The sequence below is a fragment of the Tenrec ecaudatus genome, chromosome 7 (assembly GCF_050624435.1).
Source record: "Tenrec ecaudatus isolate mTenEca1 chromosome 7, mTenEca1.hap1, whole genome shotgun sequence".
Classification (NCBI taxonomy): domain Eukaryota; kingdom Metazoa; phylum Chordata; class Mammalia; order Afrosoricida; family Tenrecidae; genus Tenrec; species Tenrec ecaudatus.
The window spans coordinates 84,438,418-84,458,770 of record NC_134536.1 but is presented as its reverse complement, the minus strand read 5'-3'; the positions used below and the strand labels follow the sequence as shown (position 1 = coordinate 84,458,770).

At 49.2% G+C, this 20,353-nt stretch overlaps 1 protein-coding gene across 1 annotated transcript in view; it reads right to left on the bottom strand.

The window, feature by feature from the left end:
- Window positions 1-696: 696 nt before the first annotated feature.
- The window catches only part of BACH2 (BACH transcriptional regulator 2), a 436,126-nt gene continuing 416,469 nt past the window's right edge, over window positions 697-20,353 (bottom strand). The window contains exons 6-7 of the mRNA XM_075554764.1: window positions 12,218-12,424; window positions 697-6,501 (exon numbers count right to left, since the gene is read on the bottom strand). Of these exons, the coding sequence (XP_075410879.1) occupies window positions 6,019-6,501; window positions 12,218-12,424 (690 nt within the window). The 3' untranslated portion in view covers window positions 697-6,018. The remainder of the gene's footprint in view (window positions 6,502-12,217; window positions 12,425-20,353) is intronic.

Here is a 20,353-nt window from a genome sequence, read left to right as displayed (position 1 = left end):
TGGGACCAGGGTGCAGTTCCCCGCTTCACTTTGCAAGACTCACTTCCTGCAAGACATCCCTGAGAAGACCCATGGACCTACCCCAATGCAGCCCTGGGTGCTGGAGAAGCGTGTAGAGACCTCTGCCAGCACTGAGATGCTTACACATTCACTGATTCCCTTTTCCTCCTGCAGTCGGTGTCATTGCATGTTGTGTGAGATGGAGGACTTTGTGGATTGGTGTCAGACAAATGGGCTAATATTGGATTTGTGGGCTTGGGCAGCACTGGGTCGGGATTTTTTCTTGATGCACACTTAATCTTTATATAGCACTCTCTCTTATATATGAGTTTCTATGGATTTGTTTCTCTAATGTACCCAGACTAACACAAGGGCCTTTGATCTACTTGCCTAAGCAAGAATGAAGTTTTTAAAATGCATAGTTTAAGAAATGCATTATCATGATCACATTTTAATAACTTCTCATGAGATGAATCAGGTAGCAGTGAGGCTCCAAACTAGAGAAAGTGAGATTGCTTCTTTGGGCCCAAAGATTCCCTGAGGCTCCCAGCTCTGAATCTACAGGACAGGAAGAGCCTCGAAGGTCAGCTTACAATGCATATGCTCTGTCTTTATTTCATCAGCAGAAGTGGTGTCTAGACAAAGTTCAGTTAACACTAGCAATTCCATTGAGTGGATTTTTTTTCCACAATAAGTGTATTTACAAGGAGTAAATGAAGTTTCAATTCATTAGTTCATAGCAATGCTTTTTTTTTCCAAAAAAGGTAAAAATTCTTAGTTACAGAGAATAAGCATCAACAGCCAATTCATTTTTACAATAAAAACCACAAGTAAAACCACAATCACTTAGAAAAAAACCAAAGATAAGCCTAAGAACTAGTACAATAAAATGGTGCATTGAATTAAGTTACATTAATCGCATAGAATCTGTGTAAAAAGTATGTAGAAAAACACCTGATGTAACCTGTTACAGTCGTTGACCAGTTATGAGAGGTACAGAGGGTTATACAGGTAGATATGTGTGAAAACTGTCCGTCTTGTTCACCTGGGGAAGGAGAGGAGGGGCTGTGGCCCCTTGCATACGCTGAGAAGACCCTGCTTTGAATATGGCCTCTGGAGTTTGTAAGGCATCGATTAGAGGTGCGCTTGTATCCAGCTGGTTCTGGAACAAATTCTTGGGGCTCTCCTGGCCTCCAGCGCACAGGGGGCGCTTGCCATCAGTGGCTCTCGGTGTCTACAAGCACCCCAAACTCCCAAACGCTCCAAGTGCCGGGGCCCACGCGCACCTCCTGCAGAATGCTTTCTGTCCGCACCCCATTGGAGGTCACTCGCTGCCCCCAGACTTGTTTTGGTAGACTTAGCATCCATCTGTGGGGAGTCCCCTCTTTGTCCCTCACTCTTTCCTGATAGGCATGTCCCATTGTCCCCAAGGGAGCATTTGGCACTGAATGTGAGTCTACCTGAAATGAATGGTCTCGGTGCACTTCTGCTTCTAAGAAGGGCCACTTTTATCTGAGGTCAATAAACTGGAATGAAAATGGAAGTCAGAGTTGTCTGTCCTTTGCGTGATAGCAAAATGCACACATCGCACGTCACAACATGAAACCAGAGCTACACAGGCTGGCCTCTGCAACAAGTGGGTATTCTTCACAAAGGGCAGCAACGTTTCCATGGCGATTGATATAAATAGCTACCAGGGTGGAGTGTAGGAAAATACTATACACTTAATATTTTTTTGCAAGTAATGGTTTTGTACCGTCGGTTGAATAATTTATCTTCAATCTGCCACAATAGTTTTTCCCCTATATACAAATACCATTTGCACGCACCAGCTGGGTACAAATATATTCCATTCTACAGCATCCGGCTCCGGATGCCTGGGTCGGGATGGCACGGCAGTATCATAAACATGCGCCTTGTACAGAGGGCTCTGTGCATGGGGGCTTTCTGCACGTATGCCAGCTGCACACAGGGCACGGGTTGTGGACCAGCCTACCTCGATGTAGCGGGCACAAAAGTGAACTCGATACAACAAGCAGACTCCCCCCTCTCCGGGAAAAAACCCTTATTCTATTTACATTAACCTGTGGACACAACTTGATCCCGCCCCCTCGCCGAGACCTCCCAGCACCAGAGAGCAAGTTGAGGTTCTTGTACTCAACAGATCCTAGGATCAGAGCAAGTTGAGGTTCTTGTACTCAACAGATCCTAGGATCACGTCTGTGATTTCCAGAAGTCACGGCCACGCGGGGACAGGAAGAAGTTCTGTCACTCTGAGGGAGGGGGAGGGAGGCTCCCAGGGGGCAGGACTCTGCCTTCTCTCAAAACTTGTTGGTGGCCCCGGGAAGGATTTAAGGAGAACGTGCAGGTTTAGGCCTCTTGGCAACAGCACGGAACCTCATGTGATGTGAGCTTACCTTGTGGCCACTTTGTCTTACGCCCCTTTTCCAGGAGTGGCACTTAGCATACATAGAACTGCCCCCCCTTTAACAGGGATTAAATCCAAAATTATAGTGCATCTTCAAAGCAGCATACCTTTAGCAAGAGTTAATAAATTACTTGTACATTTTACAAAATACCGCTTTACACTGCAGCATCGCCTGACGCCTGAGTCACTGTTGGTTAGGGAACCCGAGGAGAAGCAGCAGGACGGCCTAGTCACTGTCAGCCTTTTTTTTCTTCAGCTACTTTGTTCCAGAATCAGTATGTAATGAAGTCTGGGTTTATTCAAGGCACCCCCTGATAACGCAGAGAAACAAAATGCACACAGCAAGTGCTCGCCTGCCCAAAGCCGGACACCCCGGAATGCAGTGAGACTGTGTCTGGAGACAAGGCCGAGCCACAGGGAAGACTACATTCAGGTGGGATGCTCACTGGCCCACTGGCCCTGCTGTTACTGGGCCCCCCAAGAAGCCCAGGGGCAGAAGGCCCTCTATTTTGTCTGGAAGGACCCTTGAAAACCCAACAAGATGTCACCGCCCTTTGCTTTTCCCTGGCCTGGCCTTTGCAGCAGCGGCATGGGGTTTGGCCTTGGGATCCCGGGAAGGGAGAAGGGTGGGTCTTCTGAATGCTACTTGAGGCGATTTGGATCCTGGCCCCCAGCTAATCATCCCTTTGAATCTGCAGAGATAATTCTGATAAGCACACGGTTCCAAGTCATAAAAGACAGGGACGTGTCACAGAAGCGATTGCACAAAGCCAGTCACTGTTCATGGAGGATAAGGAAACCCTAACTGAAACAAATTTCCCTAAGACTGCGAAAAGCAGTTTTTAGAGCAGTGTTTTTAAGCAGTTCCAACCCACAGCGGGGGTTTGGTTGAGGCAAGGGTTGCCGGGTAGCAGAAGGGTGGGGGCTGAGTCAGGATGGAGGGAGAGAGCAGAGAGGGGTCTCCCGGCGCTTGCTCGGGAATCGCTGTGGCTCCAGGTCCCAGTGTACTGAACAGAAACTACAGGAAACAGACGGCATGTGGTCAAGACCACCAGCTGCACTTGAGCTGGTACCAGGGAAAATCACGCCAAGAAGCCCGTTTGGACCAGGTTAGCTTAAAATTAAAGAGAGGAGAGGTCACTTACAAACAGGCAAAGATGTTCGAAAACAAAAATACTGCTGGCCAACTCCTCCGCTGTAACACAGGCCTATGAAGTGTCACGTGATTCACATTGAGTTCTGAGTTCTAGCTAGCCCCAGTTTTCCAGGCGCAAAACCGAAGGGTGGAGCACAGCACTGTTCTATACGAGGCCACGGAATCCCAACAACCATAATAAAAGAAGTCCTAACATAAGAGCTTTATCCAAATCTCTCTCTTTCTTTCAAGTGCACACACACACACACACACACACACACACACACACACACACACACGATAAAAACCAAAAACCCTTAAAGGTGGAACCATTTTCAAAGAAGCGTTTTTTTTTTTTCCTTTTTAAAATGCTACCACACAAAACAACGGATTTTCTGGCATTCATACTTATGGAAACATTTAGCGCTAATATTTTGTACAGAAAAAGAGCTACTACTACTAAAACATGTGTTACTACGATTTCACTTTCTGCCTACATCATATACGAATTTCCCCTTTCCACATGCAGCTGCGATATTGCCCGAACAATGGCACAAATAAAGAAATAACCACCAAACCCCCACGACCCACCACCCCATCCCACACCAAACGGCTCAGGGCTCTCCTGGTCAGTGAAAGCAACCACTGGAGCGAGGGAGCTGGTTCCTCCTCCTGGACCATGGTAGAAACACCCCAGGCACACCTTCCTGTAAACATGCCCTGGGACAAAGCAAGCTGCTCTCTGGGGTCAAAAGCCAACTAGCATTGCAGCAAGAGAAGAAAATGACCCACAGGGCTGGGTGTGTGGATGTGGAGAAGGGGGCAGAAGGGCACCTGGCCACCGTATCTTGCACAAAGAAGCCACCGCAGGAACCGCACAATTCAACTCCAAGCATTCAGAGAGGGAAGGGAGAGTGAAACGCTTTTGCCCCCGTCAGGGGCAGACCTCAGGCTCGGACCTGCTTTCCTCTCTCCTACTCTGGGCAAGCTGCACCAACTGACAACCGCCACTGAATGGCAGGACGTGAGGAACTACCATTCAAGTCCCCCAGGTGCGAGGTCCTGGGAGGTAGGTCCTGGGCAGGGAAGCTGGGTGGCTGGTCTCTTGAGACCATTTAGGAAGGTCTGGGTGTACAACACACACTTCCATGAGCAAGCTGTGGCCCGAAGAAGTGCTGACTTGAATGGCACTTCATCCCTCGGGGGAGAAAAGAGTTCTCACTTGATTTCTAGGAGCCAATGCCTGCTGAGTTCTGGTACAGAATCATGAATTCCTGCTCTGTCGATGCGCTTGTGAGCGAGGTGGCCAAATTCTCTCCTCACTTTGGAATCTGAACATCTTGCCTCAACGATGAACTGATCTGCATTTAAGCTTTCTGAGGGGAGTGGTGGGGAGGGTGTGAAATAGAAAAATATTCAAGCAGATTATTGTCGATACATCCTAGGATGATTTCATTATTTGGCAAGATTGTTTTTCCTACATATTTATCACCTGAGTGCTTTTTCAAATAGCTAAACACACTTGACTTTTTAAAACAAAAAACAAAGAATATACAGTATATTTGAGCTAAACTGAAGTCACAACTTCATTTAAGAAAATAGGTTTGACCCAAAACTCAGTGCAAGTGGCAAGGTTGACCATGACTGTACAATATCTGCAGGAAAACAAACAACCCACCCAAATGAAATTACCCAACAACCCACGATGCTCAAAGGACACCTTTTGGTGGTACCCAAGCCAAGCGAAGCAAACACAACAAAACAAAAAGGTCTGAGATTCCCGCCCCCCTGCTGTATGCTTCCAACACCGAATTTTATCCATAAATAAGTACAAATTGAACAGCGAAGCAAGGAAAAAATGATGTTAAACAGCTAGCAAACTAATTCTAGCATCAAAGACAAAAGAAGATGGAATGTCGGAACCTGTTTAGAAGTGAGAAATGAAGTTTCCAGTTTTAGGATGAGAAAATTGAGGCATGCAGGGTTTTTGCATATGGATATATATATATTATATATAATATGTACAGTCTAGCTATAAAACTTTGATGTGTATAGAAGCTGTCTTCAATGAAAAAAATTGAACATTCAGAAGAAATTCCTGAGATAGGGTTTGTGACGTGGGCCACTGAGAAAAGAAATCCGTGGTTGGGTCCTAGAGGTGTTAAGAGTCTATCCCTGTTAAGACTGAAATGAACCCAGACAGCCAAACGGTGGGTGTGGCCACCGCTGTCTCCCCTAGCCTGAGCAAGGGGTAGCACCATTGTGAAGGGAACTCTAAGTCACTCCTGCTTGCAGAGAGGAGGGAACACGTAAGAAACAGTATTGCTGCTAAGACTGCTGTAGTGTGCACCAAAGGGTTCTTCGTTCTTCGGGACAACAGATGAACAGCGCCCAGGCCGATGGGAGGACACCTGGGTGGGAGAGGTGGGAGAACTGGGGAGGCGGGTCCAAACCACTAGGTGTAGTCTTTCCTGGGCTGTTCGTCAGTTGTACATTTATCAGTCATTTCCTGGCAGAAGTCCACGGTCACTGTTTGGGTCCTGGGTTCCAGAGGAGGTCCTGTCTCTGAGAAGGTCCCTGGATCAGGGCCTTCCAGCCTCCTCGCAGAGGTACAATTCTCAGAGGCAGTGCCGGGTACCCAGGGGACCCCAGGGGGTGCTGCGCCCTGCTCCAAGCAGCAGGCCACGGTCTCCCCCAGTGTGCACTGGGGGGCAGCCAGGTTCTGCTCAATGCCTAAGGGCGCAGGGTTAATACTGGAGGCCGTGGGGAGATCCATGGGTCTCAGGACAGGGCAATAGCGGTGCAGGGCCTGGATCTGCTCTGGGCTCTGGATATCGCGGCAGACTTCCTGGGACAGGCAGGAGAAGTTGTCCAGCAGCTCCCCCATGCAGGCTTTCAGCTGATTCCTCTCGGACAACAGTTTCTCTTTCTCGCACACCTGGACAGCAGAGAGAGAAGAAGGCGTGATCAGGGCTGAACTAGGGGGCCCACGACCTCCCTTCTAGGAGCTTCCCAACTTGTCTTTTTACAGCACTCATCCAATGTAAGACTCAAGAACGACTATGTCAGAATTTACAGTAACAGCCACCCAAGGGAGGGAAGAGAAAGGAAGGGACTGGACAAGGGTGTGTGTGTGTGTTTTAACTTCAGTGCATGGGGTGACGGTCACTCACAAGAGGGAGAAGGGGGCACAAGGAGCCGGTACAGGGTACACTGTTGGGGGTGTTGGTTAGTAATTTAACCTGCTGAGGACAAAGTTGATGATCGGAAATGTAACCCCCTTTTAATTCACAATAAAAATAATGACTGAAAAAATAATGAATAACATTATTACTGAATAACAGTAATAATAATAATAAAAACTTAAAATAAGAAAAGATGTGAAGAAAATATATTATCTTTGAAACCCGGAAACAGCCTTCTGCTAAGTCTCCCATCTGAGTAGCTCATTGGGATGGATGGATATCGCTCACCTTGACACCTTCCCACCACATCACTTTATCCTTTGCCCTCAAACCTGGAAAAAGCGACCAAAAAATTCACCACTAACTAGAAAACAGCAGAAAGTTGACATTTGCTTTCTGGAACTTTGGGTTTGCAGAGAATCAATGGTAAACCCAAACCCCTCTGCTGAAAAGCTAACAGACTGCCATCTTTGAAGATGAAAATAATTAACCATCAGAACAGGGATACCGCATTATTAAGGGCACCCCCAAACAACCAGTCAATATTTTTCATAATGGAAAGAGACTGAAAGCAAGCTCCATGGAGATTGGGAACGAGACAAGGAGGGCCTTTATTCTCAGCACTCATTCAGGATTGCACTAGAAGGCCTAGCCGGAACAGTAATGCGAGACAGGGAAATAAAAGGCATCCACACTGGTAAGGAAGAAGTAAAATTACTCCTATTTGCAGATGATATGATAGAAAACAGAAAATCCCATAGATCCCACAATGAAACTCCTGGAATTAACAGAAGGTTACAGCAAAGTGGGAAGGTATAAGATCAAAAGCAAAAAAACCCAAAAACAAACAAACAAAAAAAGCAACAAAAAAAAATCAAAAGCAGTCAGGTGCCTTTATACTAACAAAGAAAAACTCTGAAAATGGGAACCAGGAACACAGTAACAGAATATTCATTAAAAAGATGAAACAGTAATAAACCTATCCAAGGATGTAAGAGGCTTATACAAAGAAAACTACAAAACCCTATTGCAAGAAAACAAGAGACCTAGATAAATGGAAGGATATACCACTCTCAGAGATAGGATGATTTCGCCTTATGAAAGGCCAACACTATCTAAGAGATCCACAGACACACCAACAACAGCAACTCTGAACAGCGAAGGCACAAAATACTGAAGGAAACAATCCAAAGGACTAATGGAACCCAGGAACCACAACTCCCACTGGTCTGAGAACCAGAAGAACTAGATGGTGCCTGGCTTCCACCATCAACTACTCTGACTTGGGTCACACTAAAAGGTTTTGGTCAGAGTGGGAGGAAAATGCAGAAGGAAAATTAAAAAATGATGAAGAAGACCAGACTGGTCTGATCGAGACTGCTAGAACCCCGGAGCCTATGATCCTTGGAGGCCCCTCACATGGAGAACTTAACCCCACTCCAAAGACAGATCACGTCTCAGCCAAATAGGTCGATAACGTGAACACGAATACCTGTGCGGAACACACTCCTCAGGCAGCCTTCGCCCCTAGGCAAAGTTCAGAAGGCGGAGGGCAGGACAGCTGTGTGAACAGAAGCAGGGAACCCAGGGACTGGGGCTGACCCAGTGAAGACAGTGTGCCTAAGTGGTCCAATGGGAAATGCATTCACACTACAACCACAACCAATCCTTAATGAAATGGTGGAAAAACAGAAACAAGAGACCATCCTCGCTTTTCCTAGCGCTTGAGCTAACCCCAGTTCCCTCTCCAGACTGGCCCTGCTCTCTAGGGCAGTCAGGCAGTCTCCCCACAGCGGAAGAGCAGGCAGAGGTGTCTGGGAGGCGCTCCTCGCTGGTAAACCCCACTGAGGTTGTGTTACCTACCATAGCTTGCTGTCCACCTGAGAGAGACAGGGGCTGAGGGTTTGCCATCCAAGCCTGAGGGACACAGCGGGGTGTGTGGTGTGTGTGTGTGTCTCATGCTAGACAGACTGGGACAAGGGCAGCAGCCTGTACAAGAGCAGGGGAGTGGGTGAGGGGTATTGAGGTGAGGATGGGTGAGCAAAGGAAGTGGGGGTGGGTGGCGGGAGGTAAGGCACAGGACGGCAGCGAGGCTGGGTCTCCCCATGGGAATGGCACGTGCAGGGAGCGAGTGCAATCTGGCAGGAGGCGTGGGCATGTGTGTCTGAGAGATTTACACGGGAAAGGGCACCTGCTAAAATATTTATAAATTGATCAAGAAAACATGTTTTAAAAATGAAAAATAAACAGATGTACAGTGTAACTTGAGAGAAATACATCATGCGGGTTTGCAGAAGCCGCGTGGCGGCGGGCGAGCCGGCGTGAGAGGGAGCATACTGCTGGTGTGTGGGCCTGACTGCTGGCTGTGTGGGGTGCACCCTCCCACTACAACAGGCAGAGCCTGTCCAGCCCTGGGGAGCGGGACCAGGGTGGGCACCCAGTAAGCACGGTAAGCAGGTGGTGAGCAGCTAGGCTCGCCTGATCTTTTATAGGAAACAAGTGAAACTGTTCACTGCAGCTTGGTCTAAGTAAGTAGTAGTGAAACTGATCTCACTACAGATTAGTAGGTAAGCACCAGCAAGTCCATGCTTACTTTGCTTACTAGGTATGTCACCCCCACTGGGAACACAATTTGGAGAAGAGGCTCTGCTTCTGTAGGAAGGTTGGGGTGGGGGTGGGTTGGGAGAAAGGCAGAAGCCAGCCATGTCTAGAAGCCAGATCTCAGATATGGGGAGAATGTAGAATTGTTCACCACAGATTACTACCAAGACGTCCAACCAAACTCACTGCCTTGAATGGATTCGGCCTCACAGCACCCTTATTGGCCAGGGTAGAACTAACTGCCCCTCTGCGTTTCTGAGTCTGTAACGCAGTGGTTTTCCACCTTCCTCATGCCGTGACCCTTCAATCCAGTTTCTCATGTTGTGTGACCCAACTGTAACATTATTTTTGTTGCTACTTCATCACTGTAATTTTGCTTCTGTTATGAATTGGGCGACCCCTGTGAAAGGGTTGTTCAACCTCCAAAGGGGTCGTGACCCACAGGTTGAGAACCGCTGCAGTGTAACTCTTCGTGGGAGATGAAAGCTCTATCTTTTTCTCATGGAGCAGCTGGTGGTTTTGAACTGCTGACCTTTCAGTTCAATAAATGCAATCACCATGCCCTGGGGATCCTGCCACAAAATAAATCCATGCCCACCTGGCTTGTTGGGTAGTGTGACACTGGGGGGCACGGGTACCATGTTAGAGGCAAAACACATAGTGGGTGGACGCCTTGGTGGAATAAAAGGTATAGGTGTGGACGCTCTGGTCCTGTCACCTGTCAATCTGGACCATGAGGGACAACACCCTCCATGCCTACTTTCTGCGGGGAGGCAATGGGCTCCCACACGCACCAGTTCTCTCTTTCGGTAGGTGATCAGAGAAGAGGAACAGCCGGGCAGGACCTAGGATGAGGTGTGGGCCCCGGCTTTGGAGGCTCCCCCTGCTCCATGGCTCAGAATGGCCTGAGTCCCTACCCAGGCCCAAGCAGGTTTGTAGAAGACTCACTCCCACCCACGGGAATGCCGCACTTCCTTAGGCTGGGAATGTTAATTTGTTGCGAGGACAGCTTTAAGAACATTTTAAGAAGGGGAAAAAATCCATAATTCCATCACCAGAATTACCCCAATTTCCAGGATATTTTAAGGCAACAGACCTGCACAATGGACACAGGGAGCTCGGAGGTGCCTAAGTGCTGGTCACTGTTTGAGGAATCCAGAGGCTAGGGACAGGCAGCAGGTGCACACAGAGAATTCCACAACAGAGACCTGGAGGGGCAGCATTTAAGAATCGGGCTGCTCACCCCGTAGGCCAATGGTTCAAACCTGCTCCTCGCATTGTGTTCACTCGGAAGCAGATCCACGGGGTCTGGATCTGCTTCTGGAAAGGGGACAGCCTGGGATGTCTTCTCTTGAGGTGGTTCCACTCAGTCCCACCAGGTGGATGCAGGCTGCAGTGAACTTCCTGATGGGAATGTAATACACACTGAGCCAACTTAGGATGGGGGTTCAAGGGCAGATGTTCGGCCAAACTTGGGGACTCAGGGAGGGTAGGCTTCCCAGAGAGCTGACACTTGAGCGGACTCTCAAAGGAAGAAGCCAGGAAAGAAAAAGACGGCAGGAACCCACAGGCACCATTGACAAGGCACGGGACAGCTGGCGAGCGGGCTGCCGCCGCATGGTCTGGCTCTGCTAGAGGCAGCCCGGCCTAGGTGGCGGTGAGGGTACGGACTGCACCATGGGGGCAGGGCATGTCTTGTTAAGGAGCTTGGGTTTTATTGGTAGATGACGAGACTTGCTGAATGTTGCACATTTTCCCTGCTTGGTTGCATTGCTTTATTTTATGTTTTTAAATAAGAAGAGACCGCAAGGCCCAGGACGACCTGGGTCACATGTGCCCTTTCCCCGTGCTTTGCGAACATCTTTTCCTTGCTCTCTGGGTTCTCCTTAGGACAGTGGCTTCCCAAGAGGCAGAGGGTGCGGCTGAGAGTGAGAGTCTTGGTGTAAACTGCAGCCACAGTATGTGGTCTTCGGCTGCAAGGTGGAGGTGGACACCTTTCACAGGCCAGTGCAGAGCTAGGGGCTGTCCGTGTTTTCCTCACAAAGCTCCAGACGGCTAGTCAAGGGGAAGGTTGGTGACCAAGACAAAGGCGTTTGGGAGCTGGGGGTCTGTTCCCTGCAACAAACCCTGAGAGCATGGCGGAGAGGCGGCAGGAGTAAGTGTGCAGTTTCTAAGCCAGGGGCCTGGGGCTTGGAAGGGCTTGTGCCCACTCTCTACCTTAGATGCTTCTGCCAAGAGAGAGGCAGGGGAAAGAATGATAAAACAAAAAACCAACCCAAAAAGCCACAGGCTTTGGAATCAAATGAGCGGGTTGGTATTCAAGCTCCACCACATGCAGGAAAGTGAGCTAACCTTTCTTTGCTGCCGTCTTTTGCTGTCAATAGGAATAAAGTAGCACCTACAGTGTAAGGTTGATGGGAGGGTTCAGTGAGATAACCCATGAGAACAGTTCAGAGGGCCTGGTCCAGAGAGGCACGAACTCACGCCTAGTATATGCTATTCTGACGAACGGAGTAGAAGACAAAACCAGACACAAGGACGAGTTCGATACGTATGGCTGAAAACAGAAAATGGACATGCTATTGCCATGTTTTTACACAAAGAACACACAGATGCATTCATTTCCTGTGTGTGCTTTGTGCATTACATGTGTGTGCTATCTATGGACACACTGCAAGTGAAAATATCACACACACAGCACAGACATAAAGCTACTGTTGCTGCCGAGACCTAGATATTTTAAAATTAATCCGACCTCATCTTAAAAAGAAATCACATCTTCCCTGAAGGGTGACACGCTTCTGTCTGCAATGGCCTCCCGTGCTGCAACATGACACCAGACCACTAGGTCAGCCCTGGTCAACTCACCAATTTTCGGATTTCACATTCTAAGTTCTGAATACAGTCCAGTTTCCTCTTCCGGCAGCGCTGGGCCGCGATGCGATTCTTGCTGCGCCGCCGGACATCGTGAATGAACTCTAACTGTTCTGAGGTTAACTTGTGCATCTTAATCATCATCTGGAAATCGTTCCTTGGAAGGTCTGTGATCTGATCGACAGGAAAGGGAAGTTTGACCTGGAAGTAAGAATAACAGAATATGACCGCGACTGGGAATATGGTTTCAATGTTGACAGGCAGAACACCAAAAAATGCTAACACCTCTTTTTGAAAAGAAGATCAAGTAATAAGGAAACCACTGGAGGCCAGCAATGATGACTTCTTTAATTACTAATACAATAGTCTTTGGATAATTCACTCAAACACAAAACACACTGGGTTAACATTCCTGAGATTTCTGAGGCAAACGGCATGTAAAATATTGGAAAGTGGGAATTATTTCTTTTCTTGCTCTGCATTTTTTTAAAATCAAAGGATCTGGTATTATACTCAGTTGAAACTTACTTCCACAGGACACAGAATCTCAACTGAATAACATGACAACTTATAGGCTTGGTTGGAGGGTCGTCTACCCTGAGGGAGCTGAAAAGATGAAGTTACAAGATGATTCCCACCTCCAGGAGAAGAGCAATTAAAGGAGATCAATTTGAGGAGACAGTATCAGCATGGGCTAGGTATCCAGGGAGCTGGGCTTTGGTCCTTCTCACCAAAGAGCATATCTCACGCAAGATACTGTATGTCTCTGAGCCTCAATTTCCATATCTACAAAATGGGATCGTCACTTTGGGCCTCAGTTCTATGCCAGTGTTGGGAATTTGACAGCTTGTGCTTTCAGCAGTCGTTCCATCTCTCATGCTCTTTCACGATGTGGTAACGACGTTCTTCTGTCCAGTGATAGCCACTGCTGCCTCTTGACCAACAGCATGTCGGAGCAGCGGTGTGTGACTTTTGAGGCTACTTAACAAAAGGCACTGCAGCTTGCTCTTTGATGTTGCAGGTTGGTCACTCTGGGGACATCGGCTGCCACGCCTTAAGGACTCTCAAATAGTTTTTTGGAGGTGCCAACTTGGAGAAGAATTGAAGCCGCCAGCCAACAATCAGAATCAACCTGCTAGGCACATGAATGAGCTATTTTCAATGTAGGACTTCAACCTCATAAAATATTCCAGATGGATGATCTTCAAATTCCTGATACATAGAAACTGCAAGTGAGGCATGGTTCCGATTGTTGTCTTAAGCCACTATTTTTGGAGGTTAAAATGCAGGTACGATTTCCTCTCAGGAAGATTCCTATTTTTAAACTCTTGGCAAGTCAATGCAGGTCTACATTCTCCTAAGAGCTGGATGTCCAAAAGGATGGATGTTCTCCCTGGACTCTGTTAGCCTGGTTACAACACTATGGCTTGGTTAGAGATATTAAGGATTCTGTGATTTTTTTTCCATGTCAAACTGGCTCTCATAGGAACCTGTGGGTGGAGGTTAGCTTGTCAATCAAGGTCACAGCTGGATTAGAGGGCAATTGAGAAAAATGACTTTCCAAGGCCAGCCTTTCTCCTTGGTAATCGGACCAGCGTACTATTGCCTGAGTGAATTGCTCTGCCTCAACTGTGTGCTGAGCGACCATAGAGTGAGCTAACCCATGGGTCGGGGATCAGATTGTGGTGCAATGCCACTCTGGAGGCTCCCTCACGACCTGCCTCTCTCTACTACTGTGCTACTGGCCTCTGCTACGTCTTGGCCTGTAGGCAGACTCTATTTCCTTGACCTTGGACCAGCAGCAAGTGTGAGTTGGAAGGACTTTCAGTATATCAACTGTTCCACGAAAGTGACTTGAATTGAGCCCTTGGCAGTGCTGTGTGGACGAATTAGCTGTTGCATTGCTTCTCCCTAAATGAAATTATTCTTTTATATACATAAAATCATGTGTGTCCTGGTTTTGTTTCTCTAGAGCACCCTGCCTAACACAAATAACCAAGGACGACAGGGGCCCAGGTGGCAGGCACAAGTGCAGGAGGTGAGATGTGGACCTCAGCGCTGCCTCTAGGGTGCCCTCAGCACCCACAGGCGCTCTGGGTGAAAGAGGCGGCTTTCCACTCCCATAAATAATTACTATCTCAGAAGCCCACAGGGGCAATTCTGCCTTATCCTATGGGGCCACTGTCAGTTGGAATGCACTCTTTGGCAGTGAGCTTGATGAGGTCGAGGATGCAGGCCTGCATCTTCATCACATGTCACTCGCTACGCTTTCCTAAGCCTCTTGCTCATGATCTATGAAGGCTCAGGACTCCACGGTTCAGTTCTGGTCCTGTTTCTAAAGCCCCTGGGAAAAGGAAGATTGGGTGCTGCTAGGCCAAGAACCCTTTGAAGCGCTTTCTAGAGCTGACTGCTCAAGCCTCGCTTACTTTCGAATCTGCTTTAGTATGCCAGCAGATGGCGTCGCAGATCTAAAAATTTCCTTCAAGCGGTTGGTGCTGTCCAATGCCAATTCAGTGCGAGCCCCATATGATGTCAACCTTTTTAATAAGTACAAAGAAGTAGGTCACATTCATTTCCATAACATAGCCTATCTGCAAGAGGCAGGAAGGCGCTTCACTTCGGGCAGCACCTCACCCTCACTTCAGCCTGGCCACCTTTCAAGCACTCACACGGTGCTGTGTGTGGCTCGTGGCTACCACACTGGCCAGCACAGCGGCGGGGGTAGGAGGCTCGGCAATGGGAAGTCGAGTCATCGGAAGCCCTGGGCTTGACACGCGGAGTTACTGCCACGTGAGGGGAGGCAGCCCTCGGAGGCGCTGTGCTGTGCGCTGGCGGTGAAGCCGTGCCCTCCAGGGGAGCCATGGCAAAGCTAGTTCCCCCTAAGCTACGGTTGCATCAGATGCAGGCAGAGAGGAGTCCGGATCCTGGCACACACACACACAGGCAAACATAACCATCATCTGGCTTTGCTGCGCCTGGGTGATTACTTCATTGCCACGAGCCTGCTCGACGTGGCATTTGCTGAAGGCGCCCAGTGGCGCCGGACACAACTTCCACATGGTGAACTCTGCCCTACGACACCTGTAAAGTTTTGGCCCAAGGAAGCAATATTGCGACAGAGCACGTTGCACCACTGTCAGCTCCGCCCGACTCCAACTGCTAACGGCGGAAGCCAGCACAAACGGCTCCTTGTTACCGGCCGGGAAAGGGCTTTGTCATGGGGCTGTGTTTGCACAGGGCTTAGACTGATATGAAAGAATGTCTGAGTCCCCCTTCTGCCCTGAGGACAACGAACGAGACACTCAGATCCTGCACGGAGCCTAACTCACACAGAGGCCTGTCTGTCAGAGGCACGGAGGCTTCAACAGCGGGCCGGAGCCTTGTTTGCACAGAGAGGTGCGGCAGACGGAGGCTTGTGGAGTCCCCCCTCCCCGCCCCCTGCCCCAACCTGCTGGCAACAAAGCAATTCTGCTGCCGCTCTAAACTGTTTACTTATTTTCAGAAAGAAAATATACCAGTAGCTCGGGCCATAGGGAGTCAAAAGGGCTTCTATACCAAGAGCCACGGTACTTAAAACCATTCAGACGGTGAATCTAACACAGAGGGCAGCAGGACAGAGGGTTGACAGGTAAAAGGAAAAGCCAACAACGCTAGTTTCGAAGTCCTTGAAGCAAAAGGCCATATAAATCCCAGCAGAGTTGTTTGTAACTCCAGCTGCTTTTTCAAGAGGCCAAAGGGAAGTAACACAGTCCTCAGCCACAGACGTTCTTCCATGGCGGGGCGGTGGTGATGGTGGAAACAACTACTGAGAACAAACCCCGCGCCTTGTGTTTCTTTTAAAATGTCCTGGTGACAGTTAAAGTTTGGGTCAGCTTGGCTGCGCCAGGGCTCTCAGTGGTCTGGCAGTTGAGATGTAGTAATCCCCATGGTGAGATCTCCTGGAGGGTCTGCTTTCAATATAAGTGGACACTGTGTGACAGCTTGCTTGCTTTTTGCTGGGGCAGGAGCCTTCCTCTGGTCTACTGACCTCTAGTTTGTTGGGATTGAGCCAGCAGTTAGCTGATCCCGGGAGTTGCCAGCTGCCTCCCATCTTAGCTGCTGACCTGGGATTCATCAGCCTCTGCAGCAGTAAGCCCGTCATCTTCCTGCCTATGGTGTTCAGTAGCCGGAGAGGCTCACCTCCACAACTGTGTGAGCCATTTCCTGGACACCCATTCTCTCTCTCTCTCTATATATATATCTATTTATATATATATACATACATAAGCTTCATGCATTTTTTAAGCTTCATGAATTTTGCTTCTCTAGAGAACCCAGACTAAGACAGGAGACGTGACACTGACTTAGGAAAAGGGACACCGTAGGTGTTCCTGGAAAGACACAGCGATGGTTTTACCAGGTTACTGCTTCAGAGTCCGTTCCAGGAACATGAACATCTTTCCTGGGGATCAGGAGCAAACCTGGCCCCCTTTACTTGTCTCACACGTTTTGAACTTTCCATTTATGGGACCCATGTGTTTTCCCTTCCCCACACCAGTCAGTAGATTCTGACTCAGGAGCCGCTTGTGTGTATCAGCGGAGAAACGCGCACTACAAGGGTTTCAAAGCCTGATTTTTTGAAAGCAGGTCTTTAAGCCCCTTTTCCAGAGTCATCCCTGAGAAGATGCCAACACCCCCCACCCCTTCTGTCAGCAGCTGAACAGGTTAACTATCTGCACCAGGTAGGGGACGCCTGGATGGAAAGTCAGATAAGGCTCTGTGACTCTGGAAGTCAAAGCACATCCCTTTCTTTTGGTGAGTTATTGAAGAGTGAATAGGTCCAAGAGGGCTTGACAGCTGAGCCGTCATCTCTACGTACACTTCTCTCAGGATTTCTCTTCTCAGCAGTGGTTTACTTTTTATTCACCGGACTCTCATAAACAGCTCAACACACCCCACCTGACAAGATCATGTGCCTCACCAACCATCAGCATCACCTGTGGGAATGGCTTCCGGCGACAGACAGCCCACCAGGTGCCACTCCAATTAAGAAGGCAAGCGTCAATTTCTCCACTGCAGAGAGGCTGCCAGGCTGCCACCTGAAGCTCAGTAGAGACTCAGTCAGGGGCCGCTGCCTGTGCCGTGACCGGTGGCTTGGCCCAGCTCGCTGACTCTTCTCTTCCTGCTGGAGCACAGCATCAGCCCAGAATATGGCTTCAGTACTGGGACAGCATTGGCCTCAGGGATACCAGGGGGCAGGGGGCTCAGTTTCATGGGACACAGATGACCCCTGCAGTGTGCTGTGGGACCCCGAGCCAGGGGCAGACGGAGGGTGGGAGGAAGCAGTGGCACCTGGATGTGAGTGAAACTTCAATAAGCCTCCCTGCGAGCTGTCTCGAGCGAGCCAGCGAGCGGGTGGGCACGGTTGATGGGGCAAGCCACAGCTGAACCTGGACGCCAGCTCTGCGGGCTCACCCGGCAGAAGTCAGTTCTCCGCCTCTCTCCCCCTGCTAATGACGATTCCCACACTGCGGCCCAAGCCATCACCTCTTCCTCCCATGAGAGCTTCTTTGCAGAAAACTCAAAATGAGAAGTGGAAACGGCCCCCCACAGCCTCAAACCATGGATTTCCCTGGGATCTTTGTTCTCGCTGCACATCATTGCAGAGCCGTCAGCAGACGGTCTATCTCCCTCTCCGTGGTCTATTAACTCACATTTCAGTGGCCGGGGTCTTGGGGGTGCTGCGTGTGGGTTGCTGGCGAAGAAGACTGGGCCTGCAGGCTTTACAGTAAGCTGAAAACAAGCTTTTACCTTCCTCCAGAAATCCCAGTGGAAGGTGCTCTGTGAATATTTTCCTGTCTCCTTTTGGGGATTATTACTAGACGTTCCTTCAGGAAAGAAGCGGGCAGGGTCAATCGAACCCCAGACCCCCGAGGCAGACTCAACCTTTCCCACTGCTGCGCCTCCCGGGCCCTTGGGAGTCCTGTGGATTGTTAGGGTGGCATGTCAAGGCGCTCCCTGGCCCCATGGTGGCACTGTGCCTGCTGGTGTGGGGGTGGCCAGCTCAGGGAGAGGCTAATGACAAGATCTTTCCTCCCGGAAATGTGCCCAGCACAATTCCACCTCGCACCCTCTTCTCTGGAATGGTTTCTGGAATAAACCCAGGCCACCTGGGATCTACTCAGGCACCTGCAATTAATGAGCTGTGTGAGTTCAGGCAGATAGGGCTTTTCACTGCTTCATTTCAGCTGGACCCTGCTGGGAATTTGCATCGCCAGCCTCTCTGCTCCCCCCAGTCCATGCCGACCCATAGTGACCTTACAGGATAGGGTAGCACTGCCCCTGTGGGTTTCCAAGACGAACTCTTTCCGGGAGTAGAAAGCCCCGTCGTTCTCCCGAGAACGGCTGGTTTCAGAACTGCTGACCTTGCAGCTAGCAGCCCTGCTTGTGACCCCTATGCTGCCACTAGCGCTCCTCGTGTCCACCTTAGAACCAGAACCGACCCTGTCACAAGACCTAGAGGTGCGCTTGAAAGCGCAAACACCCAAGAATCACGAGTAATCTGTAAGGGGTCAGTAAGAATCACCCGGGGAGCTTGTTACCCTGCAGATGGAGGCCTCACGATGTATGTCTGGGGTGCTGTGGTGACCACTCAGCAGAGGGCTGAACTAGAATGAACCGGTCTTTCTGCTGAAGGCCTTTGAGGATCTGAGTCCAAGGGAGAGAAGATCTGCCCTTCTTAGCTTACGGGGTGGTTCTGGAGACTGGCGGGACAGCACAGAGGGAGAAAGTACGTGAAAAGTTTTAATTGCCTTATCGATGAGCTATTCAGGTCATGATTTCTGTAACCAGTCCTATCTATCTTTCCTTGTCTCGTATCAGCATGCTCTGACACCCCAGATGCCAAGAAAGTTCTTCCGTGAAATGGGAAAAACATTGTGTAACTAGAATTACGGCCACCCAGCAAGGTCTTTTATTTATAGGCCAATTACAGGCACTTCTAAAAGCATGACAAATACAGTTGTAAAAATTTCACCAATGACAGTTTCTGGAAGTCGGCTTTGAGGTGGGAAGGGTGAGATTTAGACCTGCCTCTTCTCTACCAGGTCTGCCCTCACCTGAGACCTCATCTCTCTGTTTTGTTTCCCTCCCTGGGTGTCTGTCTCTCTCTCTCTGTCTCTCTCTCTCTGTCTCTCTCTCTCTCTGTCTCTCTCTCTCTCTCTCTCTCTCTCTCTCTCACACACACACACACACACACACACACACACACACACACACACAATGAAAACAAGTTCAATCAGTGTGAGCAGTGGCTGTGCAAATCAACTATCTTTCTAGCAATTCTTTACTAAAACCTGCAATGAGAAATGCTTAAATTATAAAATTGTCTCACCACCAAAAGCGTACTACTTGGAACATGCTGTGACTTTTTAATAATGTTCAAATTTTGTACATGAACCGATCAGGCTGTAGGGGTGTCCCTGGGAATGGCAGGTACAGTAGGCGCCTCACAGCCACTGGGGTGGGGGCTGGGGTGGAGCGGGCGCAGAGCGGGGCATTTGTTATCAGTCTCCATCACCAGCTGTGAGAAATTATGCAGCAATTTAAAACTAATTGCCCCAGCCGCTACTTTCCGTAGATATGCCTCTGCTGGGATGGCTAGCCTCAAACTATGAACAATAACCAACGTTGTTGAGCGCGCTGGGTCCCTCCTACATTGTCGGCAGGAATACAAAATGGCGAGTTCCTGCCTTGGGAAACAATCTGGCAATTTCTCAAATGGTTTAGCCAGGGGTTCCTCTAGAAATGGACTGAGAGAACAGGAAGTGTGCGTCCATGAAGCAGCAGCGTTACACGAACAGTGAGAAAGTAGGGACAGCTCACATGGTCATTCATCAGTGACTGGATTCATAAATCGGGCATAGCCACCCCGTGGAGTATTATTTGGCAATGACAAACAATGAACTTGGAAACACAATGCTAAGTGAAGGAAGTCAGACCCAGAGCCTGCACATTATGAGATCCAATTCTCTGGAGATGTATGTAGAGAGAAAGAAAGCATAGTAGTGGTTTCCTGGTGGTGCTGTCAGGTATGGGTGTGCTGGACTGTTAGCCACAGACAGGTTCAGCCGTTCAAACCCACCAGTCAGT